General features: G+C 41.9%; 1 protein-coding gene and 1 long non-coding RNA gene across 5 annotated transcripts in view; one reads left to right on the plus strand and one right to left on the minus strand.

Annotated features, from left to right (window-relative positions):
• Positions 1–15,636, minus strand: part of LOC130456471 (uncharacterized) — a 51,322-nt gene extending 35,686 nt beyond the window's left edge. For 2 of the 3 annotated variants that reach the window (XR_008915367.1, XR_008915366.1), the window contains exons 1-2: positions 15,226–15,636; positions 14,396–14,483 (exon numbers count right to left, since the gene is read on the minus strand). This is a non-coding gene — a long non-coding RNA (uncharacterized LOC130456471). The remainder of the gene's footprint in view (positions 1–14,395; positions 14,484–15,225) is intronic. The other variant, XR_008915368.1, reaches the window with a different exon arrangement.
• Positions 15,637–15,762: 126 nt separating this feature from the next.
• The window catches only part of AGPAT2 (1-acylglycerol-3-phosphate O-acyltransferase 2), a 35,879-nt gene continuing 28,206 nt past the window's right edge, over positions 15,763–23,435 (plus strand). The window contains exon 1 of one of the 2 annotated variants that reach the window (XM_001372609.4): positions 15,763–16,200. In XM_001372609.4, the coding sequence (XP_001372646.3) occupies positions 16,007–16,200 (194 nt within the window). In that variant the 5' untranslated portion in view covers positions 15,763–16,006. The remainder of the gene's footprint in view (positions 16,201–23,435) is intronic. The other variant, XM_056812684.1, reaches the window with a different exon arrangement.

Consider the following 23,435-nt stretch of genomic DNA (forward strand, 5'->3'; position numbering starts at 1 on the left):
TAGAACACGTTTTCATGTGCTTATTGATCATTTTGATTTCATCTTGCCTATTTATTTCCTTTGACCATTTGTTGATTGGGGAATGGCTTGATTTTTTTTGTAGATTTTATTTAGATCCTTACATATTTGGGAAATTAAACCTTTGTCAGAGTTTTGTTATAAAAATGTTCTCCTAGTTTGTTGTTTTCCTTCTAACTTTGGTTGAATTGGTTTTGTTTGTACAAACTCTTTTTAATTTGATATAATCAGTCATTCATTTTACATTTTGCAATGTTCTCTATCTCTTGCATGGTCTTAAATTCCTTCCTTTCCCACAGATCTGACAGATATACTAATCTGTGTTCAGCTAATTTATTTATGATTTCACTCTTTATATTTAAGTCATTTACGCCTTTTGAATTGATCTTGGTATAGGGTGTAAGATGTGTTGATCTAAACCTAATTTTCCCCATACCGTTTTCCAATTTTCCCAGCAGTTTGTCAAATAGTGAGTTCTTGTACCCAAAACTGGGGTCTTTCTCTGTTTTCTAAAGTTCTAGTAGTGACTAAGCCAAAGATCTATAGTTGGTTATACCAGGGATGTGGTCAAGGAGGTTGTGCCTCCCCCAACAGACTTGCCAACTAAACCTACCTGATCTTCTATTTCCAGAGGACATTGCCAGGAGTGGGAGGTGGGCTTGAACTGCTTCTAGTTCTGCTAGAACTAGAACTAGAACTGCTTCTTCTTCTAGTACTTTGGCACACTTTCATGGTTGCCCATCTCTCTAGAAAATTGTTTATTCCTAGGGAGTCAGGGACATGTTAGAAGACATTCCAGGAACCTAAATCTTTTTACCTTTGCCCCCATCCATGGTGGCTGTGCTGATGCTCACTGAAAAGGAAGTCCTGAGTGATTTTATTAAATGTTTCAGAAAATAAATTATATTATAAACTATATACTATATATTACATATAATTTATATATTGTTATATAAAATTTAAATTATATACATTATATAATAATCTAAAAATAAATTTAATAAATTAAATTAACTTGATTATTACCTTTTTAGATTTAAAGTTTAAAAGATTTTAGTGATCAACTGGTACAAACATCTTCCTGGGCAGCTAAGGAAATTGAAGTTTAGAGAGGTTACACAACTGTCACATTATCAACTATTTGTATCCCATTTCAATTATATTTTTCTAATATTTGCTATGCTATTAACAAGAAGATGGCATAGTGGGAATAGGGCCTGACTTTGTGTAAGACCTAAATGGAAATCCTGCCTCAAATGCTTACTAGTTCTGTGACCTTGGACAAGTCATTTAATCTCTCTCACCCTCAGATCCCTCATCTGTGAGAGAGGGATGATAATAATAAGAACATCTACCTCCTCCAGTTGTTGTGAGAAACAAAAGAGATAATATACATAGAGTATTTTGGAAACCTTAAAGCTTTATAGAAGTATTAGCTATTATATAGTAGCCTGGGAAACCAGATATAAACTTTTTGGAATTGTATGTAAAATTAGAGTCAATAGACTCTGAGTAAGTGCTGATAGAGCATGGAGTTTTTAACCAATTTGGTGGTCTGTGAACCCCTTATAATGTTTTATCTACCTACCCATTTATTTATTTATTCTTCCATTTATTCATCATTTATTCATTCATCCCTTTGCTTGTTTGTATATTTGCTTATATAACCAGAGTCCCAAAGCCCTTTGGTATGGGACTCTCCTCATTGGTAGTGATCAGCATCCTGTGTCTATAAGGGATTGGCTAGAATTAACCAGAATGAGAGAGAGGAGAGTGCCAGGCTCTTAGTGTCAGGCTCTTCCAGCCTTCAGGAACATTTTGGTCTCTAATATGGCTCCAAGAGTTTCTGCTTCCAGTTTCTAGAGAGAAGATAGTTGAAGCCAACCCCAGTCCAATTTGCTGAAGAGAAAATAAGACTCTGGGAAGAAGCTAACAGGATGTAAGTTGGCAGTCTCTGTTGTGTCCCTATCTCCAGCTTGCTACAGTTGAGATTTTAGGGAGTTTCTCCTTGGGTAAAATCTGGGGCCCTCTCTTGGCTGAGCTGAGTTATCTCACTTCAAGTGGGAGAGTTTCTTCACTTTGTATCATCCAGGGCTTTCTCTGTATACTTTCTCTGATTTCTTTTTTGCTACTGTCTTGGATAAATCTGACTTGGATACATCAGAAGTTTAAGTAGAACCTGAAAACCATATCTCACGGACTAACAGTATTTAAAGGAGCAGACAGATTTAATTCTAGCTCAGAATGCCTTTTCTCTAAGGAGAACAAAGTGGCCAGCTTTTGGTCCCATCCTTCTGCTTTTCCTCCTCACAAGAATTAGTTTCTCTTGAAGAAAGGTTAGGGGAGAAGAGGCCCAAGATATCTGTTCTGCTTCCTTTAGAGCCATACAATGATACTCTCGTGCTACATGTGGGGGAAAGCTTCATTAGATTCATTTGAACCCATCTTACCTAGGCTAGAAGTACAGGGGCTATACATGGGCCCCATCCTATTACTGATCACCAGGGGAGCTTTGATCTGCTTTGCTTTCTGACAAAGGTTGGTTGGCTCCTTGATGGCCTGGGGGTTTTGGGGGTGGAGAAGAGGGGAGGGTCTCATCAGATTGATGCTGAACTTAATGCATCTGCCCACTGGAGACTACCCACCACAGCATAGCCCCCTTAAAACTTCCAAGTTCAAATAGCCCCAGGCTCTGTGGGCTACATTTTATAGAATAATGTTTTTAAATGCATAAAGTAATATACATGATATTACAAAGCATTGAGTGTCTGGCCCATAGTGGTTGCTAAATCAATGCTAGTTGACTGACAGAAGAAAAGAAGTATATTGAAACATTTGCTCTTCAGTTATTTCAGTCACATCCAACTCTTTGTGACCCCATTGGGGTATTTCTTGGCAAAGAGACTGGAGTGGTCTGCCATTTCCTTCTCTGTCTCATTTTACAAATGAGAAAACTGAGGTAAACAGGGTTAAATAACTTGCCTAGAGACACATAGGAAGGATCTGAGCCTGAATTTGTGACTGGAGGCCAAGAGTTCTAATCACTTTGCAACCTAGCTGCCACTTTTGAATCAGTTATCAAAATGTTTTTTAAGAACAAGTTGCAGCACCCAAGACAAAAACCCACATTCTACAGTATATTGTCTATGTTGTCTCCCTGTTACAATTTAAGATTCCTGATGATAAGAAATATTTTTGCTTTTATTTTATATCCTCAGCCTAGCCTAATAAATACTTGTTGATTGATTGAGTAAACTAGATGTTTCTTGGTGCTTGAACATCTATCCTTGATTACTCCAAAATCTTTTTGAGCCTCGGTTCTGGTTCTCAGCTAGGTTTTGAATAGATGAAGACACTAGATAGCTGAATTCTAGATAGATAAGATGTTATTTTATGGACTCAGAGCTGCTAGAGCACCAATATCTCCTTTTTATTTTCCTATCCCTTCCTCTTGAGTCCTTTCCTCCCCCTCCACACCTTGGGTTTCCTGTTTCTGCCCCACTTTCTTTGTCCTGGCTCAGCATTTTAAAGCAGAAATCTATTCCTGGGGGGAAGAAATATATAGCATCAGTGACTTATAGTTCCAGAGTCTCATGTGGGACTGAAACCAGGGGACAATAAATTAAGCTGCCCAGAAGATGAATAGCACTGATAGGCACCCCATAAAGCACCAGTCTAAAGTGACAGATATGTTCCCATGAGCCACTCTGGCAGAAGTACCAAGAGTTTCTCTCTTGCTTTCCTGGAGCTCCCTTTATTATATAAACTCACTCCAATCACATATTGGAGTGAGTTTATATAAATGGGTTATAATTTTACAAAAGACACACAAGAATGTGGCTGGATAGTTCATGGCTTATTAGCTTGTAAATAAAGGTCCATAAAATAATTAGCTGATGTTTCTTTATAGGCTTGGACTTCCTTCGGTGGAGTAAAAATTTGTTTTTAAACTCCAACCTATCCTATTAACAGGTATGATGATAACCAGGACTATTAAAGAGAGATGTGTCTGTTCCATTGACCTGACCAAAGGCCAGTTCATTTTCCACACCCTCTTTTTTCTCTACCACCTGGAGCTTGGCCAGCTCATTTCCTGCTTATTATTTAGAGGAGACTTTTAGTACAGTTGTTTCATGCTTGATCAGGCCTAATTTTGGCTCAGAGACAAATTCAGGAACCAGATTCTTCCAGCCCCCTCCCAGGTAAAGAGTTGGTGGGAAGCCAGGGACTTTTAAGAAAATTCTTTCTTTCCTGACATAACATTTGTCCAGAATGGGTTTACTTCCTGATTTTCAGGCCCATCCCTCATTTTATTAGTCTGCCTGAGAAATCTCCCTATCTTGCTTTTGCCCTTTTATTTGATTTGAACAGGTTTGCACTGAAGTAATGGGAGGAGAAGCTTTAGGGACACAGTCAAAGCATTCCATTATTCTAACATTTCTTTTTTTTTTAACCTTCTGTCTTAGAATCAATACTGTATACTGGTTCCAAGGCAGAAGAGTCGTAAGGGCTAGGCAATGGGGGTTAAGTGACTTGCCCAGGGTCACACAGCTATGAAATGTCTGAGGTCAAATTTGAACCCAGGCCCTCCCATCTCTGGGGCCTGACTCTCAATCTATTGAGCCACATAGCTGCCCCTTAGCATTTCTCTTCTGAGGCATAATATTTGAAAGAAAGACACACATTTTGTATTTTACATGTGTTCCTTTAAATAGAGGACCATGGCTTGGCCTTTCTTTCAGAGGCAGAGGTAGGAAGAGGGAATTGGAAAGGAAGATGAATGCTGGACCTGGCATCAGAAAAACCCTACTTCAAATCTGAACTCAGACTCTTACTAGCTGTGTGATGCTGGGCAAACCTATACCTGCTTTACTTTTCTCATCTATAAAATGGGTTAATAATAGCACCAATCTCACAGCTCTTCACCACCTTCTAGGGCTATATAAATGTTAGTTGTTATTATTATCCAGATTGACTACACTGTCCCCTAGAAACCCCATCCAATGAAGAGTAGACTGATTTCTATTTCCTCCTGACTCAACTCTGACTCCTCATTCACAGCAGAGGTGAGAGTAGGATTATTTCAAAAAACCAAAATAAACCTGTTTTCTCATCTCTATTCCCTACTCATGTAACTAAGGGCAGATAATGTGTCTCCTTTGGGTCCTCCCTGGCATTGTATATACCTACAGGTACCTAGTAATTATTAACTGAGAATGAAGGGTTCTATTTAGGAAAATGGCCAAGCAATAACCATGCTCCGAGGACAAGTCGAATTCTAAGTTATTCCTTGTTTTTGTTTTTTTTTTTTTGCTTCAGAGTTAGTTTCAGATGAGAGGGAAGAAGAGCTGCTCAGTAGTGTGAGGAATTCTCCTAGGGTCAGTTTACTCACTGAACTTAAGAGGGTATTTGGTTGCTCCTTGGCTTGGAAATCCTAACACTAGACTGATAAGAGAACAAGGAGGTGCTTTTCTTATCAGAAGCACAAGTAGGACTTGGGAGGAGAATAACCAGCCACTGATTTTGATTCAAGTCTTGGGATTGGGGCTTGGCCTAACCCTAAACCAAGATAGCCTAACACTTCAACATGGAACCACCGTTTATAACTTCAGACCAGAAATTCTGGTCATGGGGGTAAAAGGGAAGAAACTCGGGAAGTTGGGGGTGAGCTGGGGGTTGAAATTGATTATTTTTAAACCTATTTGACCAATCAAAATCCTCTTTCTTAGATGAGTCCCTAACACTTGCATCGGGCAGATTTTTGTTTGTTTTTTAAATCATACTAGAGTGTTACTGCTGGGAGAAAGGATAAAATGCTAAAATTGGAAGTCTGAATCCTACCTCTGATTAGAGGCTGACTATGGGAAAGTCACTGAGCCTCAGGAAACTACCTGAAGTTTTCTCAATTTCTGTGTTAAAGGCTGATTGTTACTGAGTTTTAGAGGAAATGCCTAGACTGAGTGAAATCACAAATCCTTGATGGATTGTTCCCAACTGTGTTCTAAAGGGCTTTCCTGGGCAGGCCACAGTGTTCCATTCTTTTCCACTCACAGATACCGAGTTCTCAGAGACTCTTAGGGACCTTTGGAGCTGATGAAAATGGCCCACCAAACTGTAACTCATTATGATAAATAAGTAGACATATCTTCTGCACACTAAATAAAAGATTCAAATATATATGCCTCATTATTTTCAAAGTACATAGATAGGAGCTAAGATTAATAAAAGCTAGCTTAAAATCTCCTGAATTGATAGGAGCATTTTATATTTATTCTCCTCAAACAACATACGCTAATAGCATAACTACCATTGTTTGACATTTTTTTATATTAAAAAGGGGTTCTTATACTGGGTTCTCATAGCTAAAAATCAATCCAAAGTGATTTTCAACATGAGAAGTGTAAGACAATGCAACATGAGGTGTGGAAAGAACATATTCAAAGTTCTATTTAAAATACTTTAAAAATAAGAATAAAATTTTATTAATGTCTTATATATGGATTTAGCAGGGCTTCCTCTGTATACCCCCAAACTCCAGAGATATCTCAGGTCAAAAAGTAATTCCTTTTTCTGAAAGGAACATTCCCTTGTGGCCTGAGATTTCTTGTGAATACAGATATGCACCTCCCAATTCTGCTCTGATAAATGTCAGATTATATAAGATTATATCTGAGTCTTATCTTCCCTTAAACTCCAAGGGTCATCCCTTGTGCCTTCAGGACACAAAACATCTCCAGATATCCCTTATGCCAGTGATGGCAAAACTTTTAGAGATGGAATGCCAATCCTGCCCCTACACCACCCCTCAGATTAAGTGCTGAGTGCTGATTGACCTAATCCCCTTTACCAGACACAGGGGAGGGAGGAAGAGCTCCCATTGGGCTGCTGAGCAGAGGGGCAGGTGAAGTGAGGAATGTCCTCAGTGAGTGTAGAGAGGGGGAGGGGAGTTGGCCAGAGCACTTTGCTCCCCTCCAGCACTGCCACCTGTGTGCCGCCCACCTTACCCCTATGTGCTCTCATTGGCTGCTGGGCAGAGGGGCAGGGCATGTGAAAAACGTCATCAGAAGCAGTGGAGAAGGAGAGGGGAGCAGATCTGCCCAAGTCCCTCTGCCTTTCTAGTAAAGAACTGGGGGTTTGGGGGGATGGGGGAGTGGCTGCATTCCTGCAGAGAGCATTCTGCATGCCATCTTAGGGCACCCATGCCATAGGTTCGCCATCACTTGCCTTATGCCTTTCAGACACAAAACTTTACCCCATTCCTGATTACATAATAGCATCATCCCATCTCCTCATCTCTTTGGTCACTTAGACCCTGGCAAGAGGGTATATGCATCCTTTCCTAAATCCCATCTCCCCTGGGAGGCAGTATTCCACCTACTTCTGCCTCCCCAGCCATTTAACTTAATTCAACTTGCATTCAATTTAATAAATTTCTCTTTTCTTTTTAAGCTAATTATTGGAGTCTGTCATTTCTGACAAGGGTACCCATCCCCAGCCCAGGATTTTATTTCAAAGCTCTCCCACATCAAATTGTCACTGGTACCTTCACTTGGTTTCCATGTTAGGTAGTTGGTCATGTTTCTCCTATAAAAGGTAAAAATGTGAGTTCCACATTTTTTGGCATATTGTAATGTATCAGAGGGTTTATAAAAAAATATTTTATTTTCTTAATTACATGAAATAATATAAGGAAAAATAGATACAACAGAGAAAGGAGCACCAGAAGGACTGTATCCATGTGGCTTCATGTCAACTCAGGTGGGGACAGTAGGCCTCTGGTACTCTTCCCTAATGGGAGGTTTACAGCAGTAAATGCTTCCTTGATGAGAGGAAGATAGGCAGGGAAAAGAAATATGGTTAAATAATTGGGGCCTTTTATATGCATACTCAGTTCCTTTTTAGAACCCAAATGGAAATCATTTCTTCACTTCAAAGTGAGTGGTTAGGAAACAGAATACTTGCACATGCTCCAGAGTCCATGGGGATTGGGGAGAACACACTCATAAGGGCTTTTACTAGATATTCTCATTGCACAAAATTGGTAGATGAAAATAGTGTGATTTAATAAGCACAGCCAACAATGTTCTTTTTTAAACCCTCACTTTCTGTATTAATGACAATTCTAAAAAGGGCAAGAGCTAGGCAAAGAAGGTTAAGTTAAAAGGGATTTGCTCAGGACCACGCAGCTAGAAAATATCCAAGTCCAGATTTGAACCCAAATCTTCCCAACTCTAGGTCTGGCTCTCTATCTACTGATAACCTAGCTGCTCCCCACTTTTTTTTTTTTAAGAGGCAATGAAGAAGTCAGAAAGATCCGGTTTCCAGATTTACCTTTGACATATACTGACTGTGTGACCCACCCCCCCCCAACAAAGTACTTTATTTCATAGTGTTCTAGACAACTCTCCAAGAGTAAAAGTTGCAGAGGTGTCAACAAGCAGTGAAATCACAAATCTAGTCTTTTTCTTATCAAAATAAAGTATAATGAGGATCAAACAGAACCATGAAGTGTTAAGCCAAGATTTTGGGGAAAAAATGAAGCAGATTTGATTATAATGGGCAAAAAAAAGTTTTCTATACTGTTTATAAATAATAATCTGCTGATGAATGCTACTCCCTGACCTCCTGAGAATTCATGGACTACAGGTACCCTAAACTACCCTTTCTCACAGAATTGTTGATCAATCTTGTCAGACTCCTCAGGACTTCATTTGGGTTTTTCTTGGCAAAGATATTGGAGTGGTTTGTAATTCCCTTCTCCAGCTCATTTAACAGATGAGGAAACTGAGGCAAACAATATTAAGTGACTTGCTTAGGGTTACACAGATAGTGTCTGAGGCTAGATTCGAACTCAGGAAGAGGAGTCTCTCTGACTCCAAGCCTGACACTATATACTACTGACCTTATTGCCCCTTTTCACAGAATTACAGAATCTCAACTAAGAAGAGAACTCAGAAGCAATTTAGAAGAGCCCAATGTAAGCCTAACCAATAATCCCCTCTACAAATGTTTAACAAATGATCCTTTAGCCTTTACTTGAAGACCTCAAGAGAGAATTATCTCCAGAGGCAGTCCATTGGACTTTTAGAGAATTCTACTCTTAGGAACTTTTTCTTACATTGAGCTCAAGTTTGTCTCCACTTCTACTTTTGCTCTTTGGGACCAAGAAGAACAAGTCAAAACCCTCTTCTACTAGATAACATTCCTGAAATTTCTATCAGTACAGTTATTCCTTTGGAAAAAGGTATTATCCAAGCCAGAAGGGTTCAGTTAAACTGTAGATATTACCTGAGAGTGTATGAATTGATCTCATTAGCATCCATTCCTATGGGAAAACAATTTAATATATCTTTTTCCTTCAGAAAGATGAGCACAAAGGAGGGGGAAATAGTAGAAATCAGTGGCATGGAAGTGGATGCTGTTGCTGGCAGTTTTTTCTAGGTTGAAAGTTCTTAAACTTTTTTTGGTTGTCCTGGACTCCTTTGACAGCCCCATTCTCAGGATACGTTTTTAAATAATTGAAGGAAATGCTACATTTCAGCTAGAGGTTAATAAAAATGAAGATGCAATTTTCTCCCACATCTAAATTCATGGATCAATCCAGGGATAGGGTTTGTGAACCCATGTTAAGAATCCTGCTCTAAGATCTACTCCACTCAGTTTATTTTATACTTATCATGTGCCAGCAAATTGGCAATCTAAGGAAGCCAATCTGAAAATCCCAAAGCTGTGAGTGGTCATTGCTCCCCTCAGAGGAGTTGGCATTGTGAAGCATTGTGAAGTTGGAATTAATCTCTACCCTACTTATTCTTTAGATTTTAGCCACCAGGAATGTATACACCCCCCACTAAATCAGAGGGAAAGTCTATGACCCACATGTGCTAGTGAGTCACAAATCAGAAACAACTGACTGCCCCTGGGCAATTTGAAGCCGAATTTGCCATTGGTACATGTAAAAGGTGGACCACAGACACAGGAAGTTAAGCAAAGAACTGCTTTTAAATTTGGTGGTCACTTTCTGTGAGGAATCTTCACCTTTGAACTTGGGCTTGGAGGAGCTCGGGCTAGAGACCTCAGACTGCTTCCCTTTGGACTGACTGGTGAGTGAAAAGGGCTGACTCCCTTTCCTTGGATTTTCTGAAGTCACTAGCCTCTGGAGAGACCCTCCTAGTCTTGCAGGAGGCCTCGGGGCTGGAAGCCTAGTTAAATTAATCCTCTGGGCCCCACCTTGCTGGGGCCTCTGAATCCCTGGCTGGTTTAGACCAGGCTGGAGCCAATCTCTCTTTCTCTCATTTTCCTTACTTTATTTGTAAATAAACTACCATAAAAGTCATTCTGACTTGAGTAATTCATTGGAATTTAGTAATTAAATTCCTGGCAACCATACTCTTAAATATTCAGTCCAACCATAAATTTTACCCCTTACAGCATCCACAACTTAGATCTTCCCACAATGGGGGAGGACCCAATGCACATTCCCTCATAAGACCTTTGTTAGGGGAAAGAAGTTTTTAGGGTATGTTATATATGGGGGTTACTAGTAGATCTGCAGATATTTGTCAAGCACCTATTGTGTGCCTGGCACCATGCTAGATGCTAGAAATACAAATATAAAACATTCTTCTGAATTCCTACCCCTCCTTTGGCATCTAGCATGGATACTATCTTGTAGGAGTCATTGTTTGTGGAACTGTAATTTGTAGGACATTTTCATGCTGTCTGGCATTTAGTGGGTGCTTAATGCTGATTGATTGATTCACCAAGGTTTGTGTGGGGTCTGTATTGATGCCATTCCAGTGATCTTTCCTGTAAACTCCTCAGGTACAAAGATCAAACTGTGGTGGACAGGCAGAATCCATTCCCAATATGCTCATGGTAAAAGAGAAGTCTAATCTTTCCATCACTGGCTCTTTCTCCCACAACTGAATTTGCTCCAGACAGAAGAATTCTACCTGAGTCTCTGGTTCTGTGTGCTGGTTTTACTTCTCCATATAAACTCACTAAGAGGCTGAATTTTTAAAAATATATTTTGTCTTAGAATTGATACTAAATTCTAAATTCCAAGGCAGAAGAGTGGTATGAGCTAGGAAATTGGGGTTAAGTAGCTTGCCCAGAGTTATACAACTAGGAAGTGTCTGAGGTCAAATTTGAACCCAGGACCTCCCATCTCCAGGCCTGGCTTCCTATTTACTAAGCCACCTACTTACCCCAAAGAAACTGTTTTATACACTTTCTGAATCACTACTGAATGAATGAATATTAAATTGGTACCACCAATGGAGTTCTAGTAAGGACCACTACCTACCTGTCTGCTTTCATTTCCTATTGATTTTTTTCTTCTACCTATTTCCCAATATTGCTGCTATCCTTACTTCATTAATATGTGAATCTATTTCCCTCAGCTTGGAGAACTCATAGTTTCAGAGCTAGAGGGGACATAAAGGAGATCTTGTCCAACCCTTTTATTTTATAGATAAGAAAACAAAGTTAGAGAGCAAGTGATGTACTTTAGGTCCTAGGGGTAGTATCCACCAAACTGACTCTGATTAGCTCTATCCCATCCTCCCTTCAGTTCCAATGGCAGTCTATGCTCCCAGGGGACACTGTTACCATCCACATTATTTTAATTCAAAAAAGCTGAGTCTGCTTGTCTCAACTTCCAGGACAAGTGATTACTTCCAAGGCCACCCAGCTTATGCAACTGGGAGGAAAGTGGATATCAAGTCCTCTCATTATTTCCTTTTTTTTTTAATTTGTAATTTTAGTTTTATAAAAATAATAGCTGACATCTAGAATGTTATTGAATTTCAGCCTCATGACAACAAAGCAGTGTAGAACAGTGGAAAGCATGTTAAATTCATAGCTAGATGAACTAGATTAAAATTCTGTCACTGCTAGTACCTGAATACCCTAAGCAATTCACTTAACCTTGCCAGGCTTCAGTTTCTTCACCTATAAAATAAGGGGGTCAGGCTAGAGGACTACTAAAGGCCCCTTATTCAGCTAGGTGATATGGTGATGCTACCTGCTTCAATTCCCTCAACTGTAAAAAGGGGATCTAATGAGATATTTGTAAACTGCTTAGCACATAGTAGGTGCTATATAAATTCTAGCTTGTTCTTCTAGCTCTAAATCTATTAAATATTATAAGACAGTTAAGGAAATTGAGTGTCATAGAAGTTGCCACTTGCCTATGGTCACTAGTATGGATCAAAGCCAGTATTTAACCCTGTCTTACTTCACAATTGATCCAGGGTTCTTCCTACCATCCCATGCTATTTCTCGATTGTGTGCTAACATTAATGGTAGTGCCCAAATTTTCATATGGTGTTCTCAGACTTATCTCTGATGTCTCAGAAGCACTAATTTTCACCCCCCATTTAAATTATACAATCTCTTTCTTGGAAGTCCAACCTTATCTTTTAGAGCACGAGTTCTTGGGCTTATCATCAGTAAGGCTGTTAGCATCCTGTAGGGCTCTGATTTTATTTCAAAGATTGTTTCCCCATTCATTTCTGCCCCAACTGTATCTTTTCCCTAACCAATCTATTCTGTCCAGTCTCCAGGGTTTGTGTGCCAAGTCAGCATTAATAACCTGAATTCATCTTTTCCAGCAAGGAATCATGTGTTCTCCCCCTTCCCTCTGTAAAAAAGTATCTGGATCTCAGTGGGCACAGAGCTATCTTTTTTTTTTTTTAACTCTTACCTTCTGTCTTAGAATCAGTTCCAAAATGGAAAAAAAAAAAACCAACGGCTAGACAACAGAGATTCAATAATTTGCCCAGTGTCATGCAGCTAGGAAATATCTGAGGCCACATTTGAACCAAAGTCTTCTCAACTCCAGGCCCGGTGTGCTATCCACTGTACAACAGATAACAATTGGGCTATATTCTGGTTAAGGGACTCTACCTTCTGACAGTAATTCAGGTCATTGACCTTTGAGACAAAAGAGCCAACAGCTCACTCTGTGGATTGAGTTAGTGTGAAAAGGGAAGTAAATTTATTGAGTCAGGATGAGCAATCCGGTGCCCTAGGCTAGTGGTCCAAATAAATGCTTACAGAATAGAAGGGGCATTAGGATATCCATGACTCCATAAAGGAACCAATCAACCAACAAACCTTCCACTTCCTTCCTTCTTTCCTGCCTTCTTTTCTTCCTTCCCTCCCTTCTTCCTGCTTTCTCTGCCTTCACCTACAACTACAACCAGGTTCTTAACCTGGGATTTGTGGACAGATTTCAGGGGGTCTTTGAACCTGAATGGGAAAAAAAAGACCTTTTTTTTTCCCTACTAGCTTCTGCAATTTAACATTTCTTTCAATTATGAATGGAGACAACAAATGATTATTCTAGAAAGAGGTCCATAGATTTCACCAGACAATCAAAGGGGTCCACAACATAAAGAAAATTAAGAACTACTGAGCCTGGCTCAGGCTTAAGGAAGGGGGTTAGTATAGGATGCAAAGTTGGCAACTTTTTATTTGGGGTTTTGGTGAAGAAACCTATTCTTGCTCAGGGTTGTACAAAGTGAGTAGGCCATTGCTATCTTATCTTCTCCTTGTCCCAAGGATAAACTGGGTAGATATTTTATTGGTCTCCCAACCCTAGAGGTCATCTACATACTGTCTTGTACTGTTCCTTGTCTCAAGTGAGGTAATCTTTTCTACTCAGTTATAGTATAATCTCTTTAGGAGAAAGAGTATCATATACCCTATCCTTCCCTGCCCTCCCCTTCCCACTACCTAACAGAGTGCTGAGTACATAGAAAGTGTTCAGTGAATACCTATGATTCACTGAATAGTCATGTTAGTTTAATATAAACTATGATGAATACTACTTAATATGTTTTATTATTATTATTTTAAACCCTTACCTTCTGTCTTAGGAAAAAACCAGTAAAGGCTAGGCAATGGGGGTTAAGTGACTTGCATCCACTTCAGGTGGGAGGTAGACCCCATCAGGGTCAAGTAGCTCTTTTGCCTCCAGAAGCCTCTCCCAGTATATCACACCCTCCTTTGGACTCCAAAGCTGAAGTGGATGTCTATTGTCTGATGAAGAGGGACCTTCCCTCAGGGGCAAACCTCTCCAGTGACAAGGTCAAAACCTGGGGTTTCTACCTTCAAACTAAATAAACTGGGGATTTCTTGATTTCCATGTTGACAATACCCACAGAATTGGAATATGGAAGGAAGCTCATTGTAGTCAGGCTACTTTCAAGATGAGTCCAGGCTTCATGAGAACCCAGAGCAAGAGCCCTTTTTTTGTGAGAAGGGACCCTTGTCCCCACCCTCCTAGTAACAAGGGAAAGACATGGTGGTATCCTGGAAAACATTGAATTTAGTGAGCGGACATGGTTTAAATTTTTACCCTGCTACTTACTTGCCATTTGATGTCTGGCTCCAATTTCTTGGATCTCCAATAAAATGACGGGGCTAGATGAACTCTGAGGTTCCTTCCAGCTCTAAATCTAAGGTTAAATAAATTTTTTTCCTAAATTAATCAACAAGCATATATTAAATGTCCCCTAAGTATCAAGCATTATACTAGGTACTGGGAACAGAAAGGCAAAGAATGAAATAATCCCTACCCTCAGTAGGGAAGTTTACATTCTAATGGGGAAAGATATACATATTTTTAAAATATCAACTAAGTATAAAGAGAACTAATACAAATGAATGCAAAATGGTAAATGAAATACATGGAAATTTGAGTCAGACTACTGTTGGGGGGTGGGAGAATATGAAACCATCTCCAAATGACTAAGTGGCAAACCATCACTACTAACATTTCCCAACTCTTCACCCCAAGGACACACTAGAGTGGCTTAATCCATCCAAGGACCAATTACTGACTTTTAAACTTAGCTTCTCTCAGGGTCCTAGCAAGGTCACTGGCAGTCCCACACAAGGAACATAGAAAAGTTGAAGCAACAAATCAATTAACCTGCAAAATTGCCCAGAGAATTGCCAGCGCCAGCCCCAGCCCCAGCCCCAGCCCCAGCAGGAGTGGATATTAAGCAGATGAGATCCAAATCCAAATCTCACACAACAAACATCCAGGTCCTCCGGATTTTTCCTTTCTCAGAAATGGTGGGATAAGCCTGGAGAAGACGGTTGTAGGTGTTACTTTACATTCCTCTCCATTTCTTTAGGTAACTAAGCATACTATGTTTTCTTCTTAACTTCCCTCCCCACCACCACCCCACATACTTTTTTCCAATGCTAGCAGCAAAGAAACAGTGTTTCCCAGACGTTTATTTTCGTCCTGGTAGGGGCTGCGGGTTTTAGCCGTAGTTGGTCTTGGGAATAGGAGGCATGAGTAGATTGTAGGAAAGTGACGAAGAAGAGAGAGTGGAGAAAACACGTGTCTGAGCGCTAGCCAAGAAGTGAGGGGCAGCGAAGGGCGGGCACTGGATATTTGGAAGGTGAGTGGAAGGGACTAAGCAGGGGAGAGTGGAAAGTGGAGGACAGAAGACGGAGAAATGGGAACACAAAGAGAGACTCTCACCAAACAAATTTAAGAAAAGGCGGCGGGCGAAAGAACGCAGAAGCTCTAAGAGACGGAGTGGGGGGTGCGGTGGAGTTGGGTGGTGCTTGGGGGTGGGGAAGGTTGGGCGGGGCTCCGGACTGCACCTTGCCTATTCTTTCGCCGGCTCCCTCTCTCCACCCCAGGGACGGCCTGCGCCCGCCCCTCCCTGCCCCTCCTCCCATGCAATAAGGGGAGCGGAGGGGGGTGGGGGGAGGGGTAGCCGCGCGGCCGCACCTAGGGAAGAGCAGCGTCCGGCTGGCCGTCGGGGTGGGGGGGGAGCAGAAGAGCCAGGACATCCCCGGCCCGGGTCGCAGCGCGCGGGGCGCTCCCCTTTGAGAGAGGGGAGAAGGGGGGCCCCCGCCGACGCCCCCAGGCCGGCACACCTGGCTCCCCCATCGCGTCTTCCACGCGCGCGTTTCCGGAGCGCTCCAGCCCGTCAAGCCGTCCAGAGCCGAGGCCAGCATGGCCATCGCGGCCATCCTAGATATGTGGATCTGGGCGCTGCTAATGCTGCTGCTAGCGCTGCCCCTGCTGAGCCGCACTGTCAACTTCTATTTCAAGATCGGATCCTATTGCCTGCTATGCTTGGGGGCCTCCTTGGTGGCCTCCGTGGTCTGCTTCCTGGTCAATAGGGGTCGCACCGTGCGCAACATGAGGCAAGCTGGGCACCGGACTGCTCGGGGGGCTGGGGGCCGGGGACCGGGAGCTTTGCCCACAGCGGGCGCACTCAGTGCGGCTGCTTCCAGGGCAACTCCTTCCGCTTTTCTAACTTTCTATTTTCCCCTTTCCCTTCTTCCTGCCCCGCCTGTCTGGGCTTCCTGGAGACTCCCCGCCTAGACGACTAAGGTGGGGGAGTGGGGGGTTGGGGACCTCGGCGAATCCTGAGCCCACTTCTCCTGCAGGCTGAAAACTTTCTCCTTGGCTCTTCCGGGGGTTCCCCGTTCGGGAGGGGCTGGGGGAGAGACCGCGTCGTGGTCACAGGAGAAACTGTCGTCATAATCCCTTTCTTGGTCTGTGCCTGAACCATCTCTCTTTCAACGTGCCTATCTGCCGAGGACCCCCTCCCCTAGACAACCCTCTTTCCCCTTTGCATCCCTGGGGGAAAGAAGCTGAGGACTCCTGGGAAGGGAAGGCAGAGGGCAACATTTTCCTCTTAATTGGCCGAAGGAAAGAAAGAGTGGAAGGGAGATGGGTGCCCCCTTTAAAATAGAAGGGAGATGTGCTAGGCTGGGTCTGTGGGGGCAGATTCCTGGTCCAATTTAGAATATCAGAGCTGGAAGGGAATTTAGAAATCATCCAGTCAAAACACCTTCATTTTCCCAGTGGAAGAAACAGGGCTTGCGTAGATCTGAAGTGACTTGCCCAAGGTTACACATGAATTGAGTTCAGTGGTTGAGCCAGGGCTTAAAAGTCCATAGTGAAGATTCCCTATTGGGTGCTGTGAAGAGGAGAGGGAGCACCAAGATAGGCCAAGGAAAGGCACGAAAGAGGAGAAAACTAGTAACTCTAGACATGAACCTAGAGTCTGTCTCTCTTCCCCTTTAAGGGGCTCTGGGATGGCCCTTTTCCCCAGGTCTTGGGTTTGGGGAAAAGTCTAATTGTCTTCCTTCACCTCCCCCCCAGGGGAAGGCTTTTCTATTTCTTTATTAGTGTTCAAGAAGAATATTGAGGAAGAGACCGTAGGAAAGTTTGGGAAAAATTCAGGAGCTCCAAGTTCATTGAAAAAAGTGGGGCTGGAATTTTCTTCCTACAAGAGTCAATCATAACTGACATTTGGGTTGATTTGCCCAGGCTAGGCACCACATACTCTTTTGTAGTCCAGGTGCCACTCCCATCCCAAATCAGGCATCACCTGAGAACAGTAAATTTTTCGAGAGCCAATGAATGATCAGCACTCTTCCTGAAGCTTAGGTGGAGCAATGGAGGCTTCAGGAATGGACTGGAGGGCATTGTGCCTTTTTTTTTTTTAAGAAATTTCTTGTCTCACTGGCCTTTGAAAAAGTTCTAGGATATATATTACTGCATTTCTTTCTTTCTTTGGAGTCCTCTGTATAAAACCCTCTTTTACAGTTCTTAAAGTGATATGCACATTTTTTTATTTTTTTTTATCACCAATATCCTCATCATAATTGTTTTTACAGTTGGGGCATCTGTTCATTGTTAAGTGAGGGGTCATTCTGGCCAGTCTCCTGTGGCATGGTGCTGGACTGAGTTGGCCCAATAGGATCCATAAGGTCACGAGTTTAAAGCTGGAAGAGACCTTGGAAACTATCTAAACCCCTAATTTGACAGATGAGAGATCCTGAAGGAGGAGATGAAGTAGCTTAGTACTGGAAGAGATCTTAAGGGACCTTGTAGTCCAACTCCCTTCTTTTATAGAAGAGGAAACTGACAAGGACTGAGTTAGATGAAACTAGCTCTTTGGAGCCAATTGTTACATCTTCTGTGAGCATTTACACTTCTGAAATTAGCAAATGCTACAAATTTGGGTTTGATATATTGTTTTAGGATAGACTAGACCATGGGATATTAAATTCAAATAGAGACTGAAAACCACAAACTAACAATATTTCTCTTTTATTGCACTTTATTTACTTTGTTTAACATTTCCCAGTTGCATTTTTAATTTGGATTTTTTATTTTAATAAATTTCCATGTAAGTTTTTGGAAGTTATATGAACTATATTGTGTCCCCCCCTTCCTGGAGCTGATAAGCAATTCAATCTGGGTTACATAAACATATTTCCATATTAAATTCATTTTTGTAAATAAACAATCTTATAACCCCAAACATCCCAGTTTCTTTTTAATCTGATTCAGACATACTCAAATGTTTTCAGAGCAGCAAGTTTGACACCTTCGTACTAGAATTTAAAAAGTGATGGAGGAAATCTAAGTAATTAAAAATGAACTTTAAAATGTTTATTGGGTACATTTTTTTTCCCTCCAGAGATCCAGTTGTTATAACAACATTTACCAGCACACCTGCCCAAAAGGGTGAAGCAATTTGTTTAAGGTCACATAGAACCATTGATTTAGATCTGGGAGGGGCCTTAGAGGCCATCTAGTCCATCACCCTCAGTTGACAGAAGAGAAGACAAGCCAGCAGAGGTCTTCATTTGTCCAAAGGCACACCCCAGGTAAAAGGTGCTAGAACCAAATAATCAAGCCTGGTCTTCAGACTCCAAAATCTAGCACTTATCTACCACGTCACTGTGGCTGAGTCCCTATGAAGAAGTGATAGACCCTACCTTACCCTTGCTTTCCTCTTCCCCTCTCTTCTGCTAGTCAGAGCTGACCTAGTTCTACCCCCACCCCTTCCCCAAGTCTATTCCAGTTTTACAGATGGGGGAGATGAAACCATAGAGTGAGAGGGTCACATTTGGAGTGTGTAGCAGAGCTGCCTCCTGATCCCAGTCCGGTGATTTTTTTCCAGCTATACTTGGCTTCTTCAGTTTAGCTAGGATCTTCCTGTTCTCCTGAGTCCTGCTGGTTTCAGTGAGTGTAAGCATATCATCAAGCCTCCACTCAGCAGTCCTCTGGGAATAGATCTTGTGACACCTCCAGAGCTCCTCCAGATAAGAAAAGGGATACTGTTGGGAGACACAGACTTCCCAGGGCTTCTGTTCTGAAAGATGCCCCAGGAATAACTTAGTGAAAAATATCCCCTTTTTGCCAGGGCAGATATGGTCACCCTATAGTGGACTCATGCCCTGTTGGCTCTGAGGGACTGTTGTACCAATGTTATTGGCTGTTCAGAGTTCAGATAGTTCAGCAAACATTTGTTAAGTACTTACAATGTGAGTTCCATGAGAACAGAGACTATCTTTTGCCTTTCTTTTTATTCCCAGTCCTGACTCATGGTGGTGGTGGTGGAGGGGAATAAGCATTTATTAAGCACCTAGTATGTACCAGGAACTGTACTGAGTGCTATAAAAACATCTCATTTGATCTCACAGCAACCCTTTGAGGTAGGTGCTATTATTATCCCCATTTTACAGTTAAGGAAACTGAGGCTGCTGGGTTAAATGACTTACCTGGGGACACACTGCTAAGAAATGTTAGCAGCTAGATTTTAACTTTTGGCTTTTTGATTCCAAGCCCAATCAATGCTCTATCTGTTATAAAAGTACTCCTAGATTGTGCACAGGTCCCTGTTATCAAGTTAAAAAGGAGAGCCAGAGACTTAATTTTTCTTCTTAAATAACTAAGATTGAACAAATTCCCATCCTTGTTTTAGGAAGTAGTTATTTGGAGGCTAGCCTGACAGAAATCTAATGAATCCACAAGCCAGGCTTAACTGTTACTGGTGAAGTCCTGTCTAAGTATGACTTGCTAAGCTTTTCCCGTCCTACTTGATTTAGGGAAAGGGCACACTGAACCTGGGAACTGTTCCACACACAGTGGTATTTTCTGGAGCATTGACCTGGGTGTGTGTGTAGGCAAGAGATTATAACAGTTTTAAGAGGCCTGAAGTTGCCAGTGCTTAGCACATGGGTCAATTCTGTTTAGTCCCTACTCTGTTCCAGACCCTGTGCTGGGCCCTGAGATTACAGAGACAAAATCCCAGTCTGTGACCTGAAAGAGCCTTTTTACAATTCTGCTGAGGTAGATGGGGGAACAACATGAATACAGTCAAAAATATATGAGATCATTTCAGAGGGTGGGGGAAGGATCAATTAGGAAAGGCCTCCTGTTAGGGGTACCTCTGGCTAAGTATTGAATCTTGGGGAATCTGGGAGTGGAAATATCCAAGGGGGTAATCTATCAATTGCCGTTACAGAGTCCTGCTCTTGGGCTGGCCTTCATTTGAGAATTTCTGAAAAGTTTTTTCCAATCCTTCCTGGCTAGATACTTCTGAGTACTTCAAAGAACTCTATTGTACCCTTTAAACAGTCCTCCAAGGCTTCCTGCCTACTCTGGCATGTACTAAAAGGACTGGGAGAATGGCTGGTTAATTTTTATAACCTGCCTTGGGGCATTCCCCCACCCCACCCCTACTGTGGATCCTAGGCAAAAATGTATGTTTTCTACCTCCACTGACTCCAAGGTGCATCCTTCCCCACCCTAGGTTTCTGGAGTCTTTATATACCTCCCCCAGTCTTAGAGGATGCCCCCCAAGTACCCATTACTCAGTGTCCTTTCTGAATCCTCCTTTCCTTCCTTCCTTTTCCTCTCTTCCCCACTCTCTTCATAATTTTTTTTTTCTGAATTCTTTCTTTCACATTTCTTCCCTCCTTTTGAAAAATTTCATCTTGTTATCCCCTTGGTCATGCTCTGTGCTAGGCAGTTTCCTTTGGTAGATCTGCTAAATTGGTGGAAATTGAGGGTTAATAAATTTCTTTAATGGTAGGATTTTCAGGGCTTCTAATTTGCTACCTCCTTTTCTCCTTAAGGTAGAACCTTCCTTGGTTACCCTAATCTGAAGTTTTCAGGTGAGGGGCTGCCTTGGGGAACTAGGTCAGACAGTCTCATTCAAAAGTCCTTGGGTTGTCACTTATTGTCATAGAAAGGAAAGGCTGGAGGAATTTTATGATAAGCTAGTCTCCCAAGAAGGGGAGGAGAAGTTGAAGTCAGCTGAGGTCAGAGCTTGAGGCTTTGCAGCCTGAGGGCAGCAAGGAGGGTAGGAGTGGTGAGGCTGTATACATTGAAGCCCTTGAATTACATATCTTGAAGGATTCCATTATAGGCTCCAGCTCCTACTAATTGAGTGGCCTAGGCCAATTGTCTTGGGGAATTTACCCCTTCTCCCTCCTTTCTCTTTTCTTTGCCTTTGAATATTTGTTCCAAAGTGTCTTCTCTCAGGGGAATTTGAATTTGCCTCTGATCCTTTTCTCTGGCATCTGGGTAACCATCAGAGAGGTTGTGATTTACCCTCACAGTCAGTAGCAGTTGAGATTTGAACCCAAGTTCATTGTTCACATCCTAAACTCTTCCCAGATATTGCCCAGAAGAAGCTTTTAAACCTTATAATTGCCAAACCTGAGGAGTGAATAACTCCTTGGTAGGCTTGATTCTTTCTTAGTTGTCTCAAAAAGGGAATCATGAAGAGGTTTGAGCTCTGTTCAGTGGGGCAAGCTTGCTTTCTTCTCGAAATACCTCTTGCCCCATACATCCTTCCTTCTTGGTCTGGTCTCCCAAATTAGAAGGAAGGAAATCTTTTCTCTCCCCTAGTCCCCCTTGCTCCACCTTTATCCTCCCTGCTCAACCTTCCTGGAGAGAGACTTCTGTGAAGTAGACTAGCATGATATTGAAGTGCCTTCCAAACCAGCCCTAAGGGGCTCCTTAGCTATTTAGCTGTATTCTAACCCAAATTAGATGAGTCCCAGAGGGTACTGGGAAGGCATACTTTTAGGATTAATCCATACTGGCAGGCCAGCTATTATGACAGAGTGATTGGCCAAGATAAATGACAAATTTCTCCAGTAATTACTTTTACTCCCATCATGATAAAAAATTTGGGGTTACAATGGAGACCTTTCCTTCATGGAACTTCTAGTCCTGTTAAGGAAGGTCGAATGTAATGAGACTGATATTTCACACATACCCTTCCAAATCAAAGCTTACTCTTTTTCTTCCCTCCCTCCCTCCCTTCCTCCTTCTCTCCCTAATCCCATTTAAATCTTTATTCTGTTGTTCTAGAGTTCACTTAAAGGCTTTAGCTATTAGTCTTACTCAGTTCTGCTGCAGGCTGACGTTCCTAAACTTAATTTCTGGAACTGAACAGGACTAACTTCATATTTTCTCCTTTCCTCCAGTCCCATTAGCCCTTTCCCCCTTCTGACCAGTAATACACTTTTGCAAGACAGGATCTCTGCCCTTGTTTAAGCAAAGGGCTCTATCCAAGCAGGAAACCAAGAGTTATCTTCTAGGCTGATATCCAAATAGGAATCTCATACATCTTCCAAAGAAGAGGCCTCTTTGCTTGTTTATTCTAGATTTGACTTAGGTCTTCTCTGTTCTTAAGAACACAGTTTCAGGGGTAGCTAGATGGCTCAGTAGAAAAAGTATCAGGCCTGGAGATGGGAGGTCCTGGGTTCAGATTTGATCTCAGAAATTTCCTAGTCATGTGACCCTGGTCAAGCCACTTGCCTACCCCTGGCCCTTTTATCTTAGAGTTGTTACTAGGACAGGAAGTAGGATAAAAAAAACATGCATACACCCCACCTCCCTCAGGGAACTGAGGTGTCTAGACAGAGCCAACCTGCACAACTTGATGAGGAAACAAATTTTTTTCCCTCCTGACCCCTTATTTTTATGTCTTTCCCTCTATTCTACACATACCTTTCCAAATCAGAGCTTACTCTTTTCTTCTTTCCCTCCCTAATCCCATTTAAATCTATTCTGTTGTTTCTAGAGTTCACTCAAAGGCTTTAGCTAAAAAAGATGAAGCTGGAATAGTCAGCAGATATTTATTAATTACTTACTATGTGCCAGACGCTATGCTGAGCTCTGAGGAGACAAAAAAAAAGGCAAAAACTAACAAATCAACAGTCCCTGCATTCAAGAAGCATATTGTATCATTGAAGAGATACCATGTAAATTCTAGGCACATCTAAGATATAGACAGATAATTTACAAGCATGAGCATCTGGGGTGGATAGACCTGGAAAGGCCTGTGGAAGGAGGGAGAAGAGCTGAGTCTTGAAGGAAGCCAGGGGAACAAAGAAACAGCATGGCACCTAACCTCCTTGTTTCTCAGTTTCCTCATTTGTCATTGAGCAGACCATCTGAGGCCCCTTCCAGCTTTAGGTCTGTAGGCCTTGTGTATAGTGTTTCAGGATATTTAGATAGTGGTCACTACATCAGAGGTGGTGATGGGATGGGGCTTAGAACATGTACAGTGGAAGAGATCACTGGATTTAGAATGAAAGAACCTGGGTTCAGAAGC

The sequence above is a fragment of the Monodelphis domestica genome, chromosome 1 (assembly GCF_027887165.1).
Source record: "Monodelphis domestica isolate mMonDom1 chromosome 1, mMonDom1.pri, whole genome shotgun sequence".
NCBI lineage: Eukaryota > Metazoa > Chordata > Mammalia > Didelphimorphia > Didelphidae > Monodelphis > Monodelphis domestica.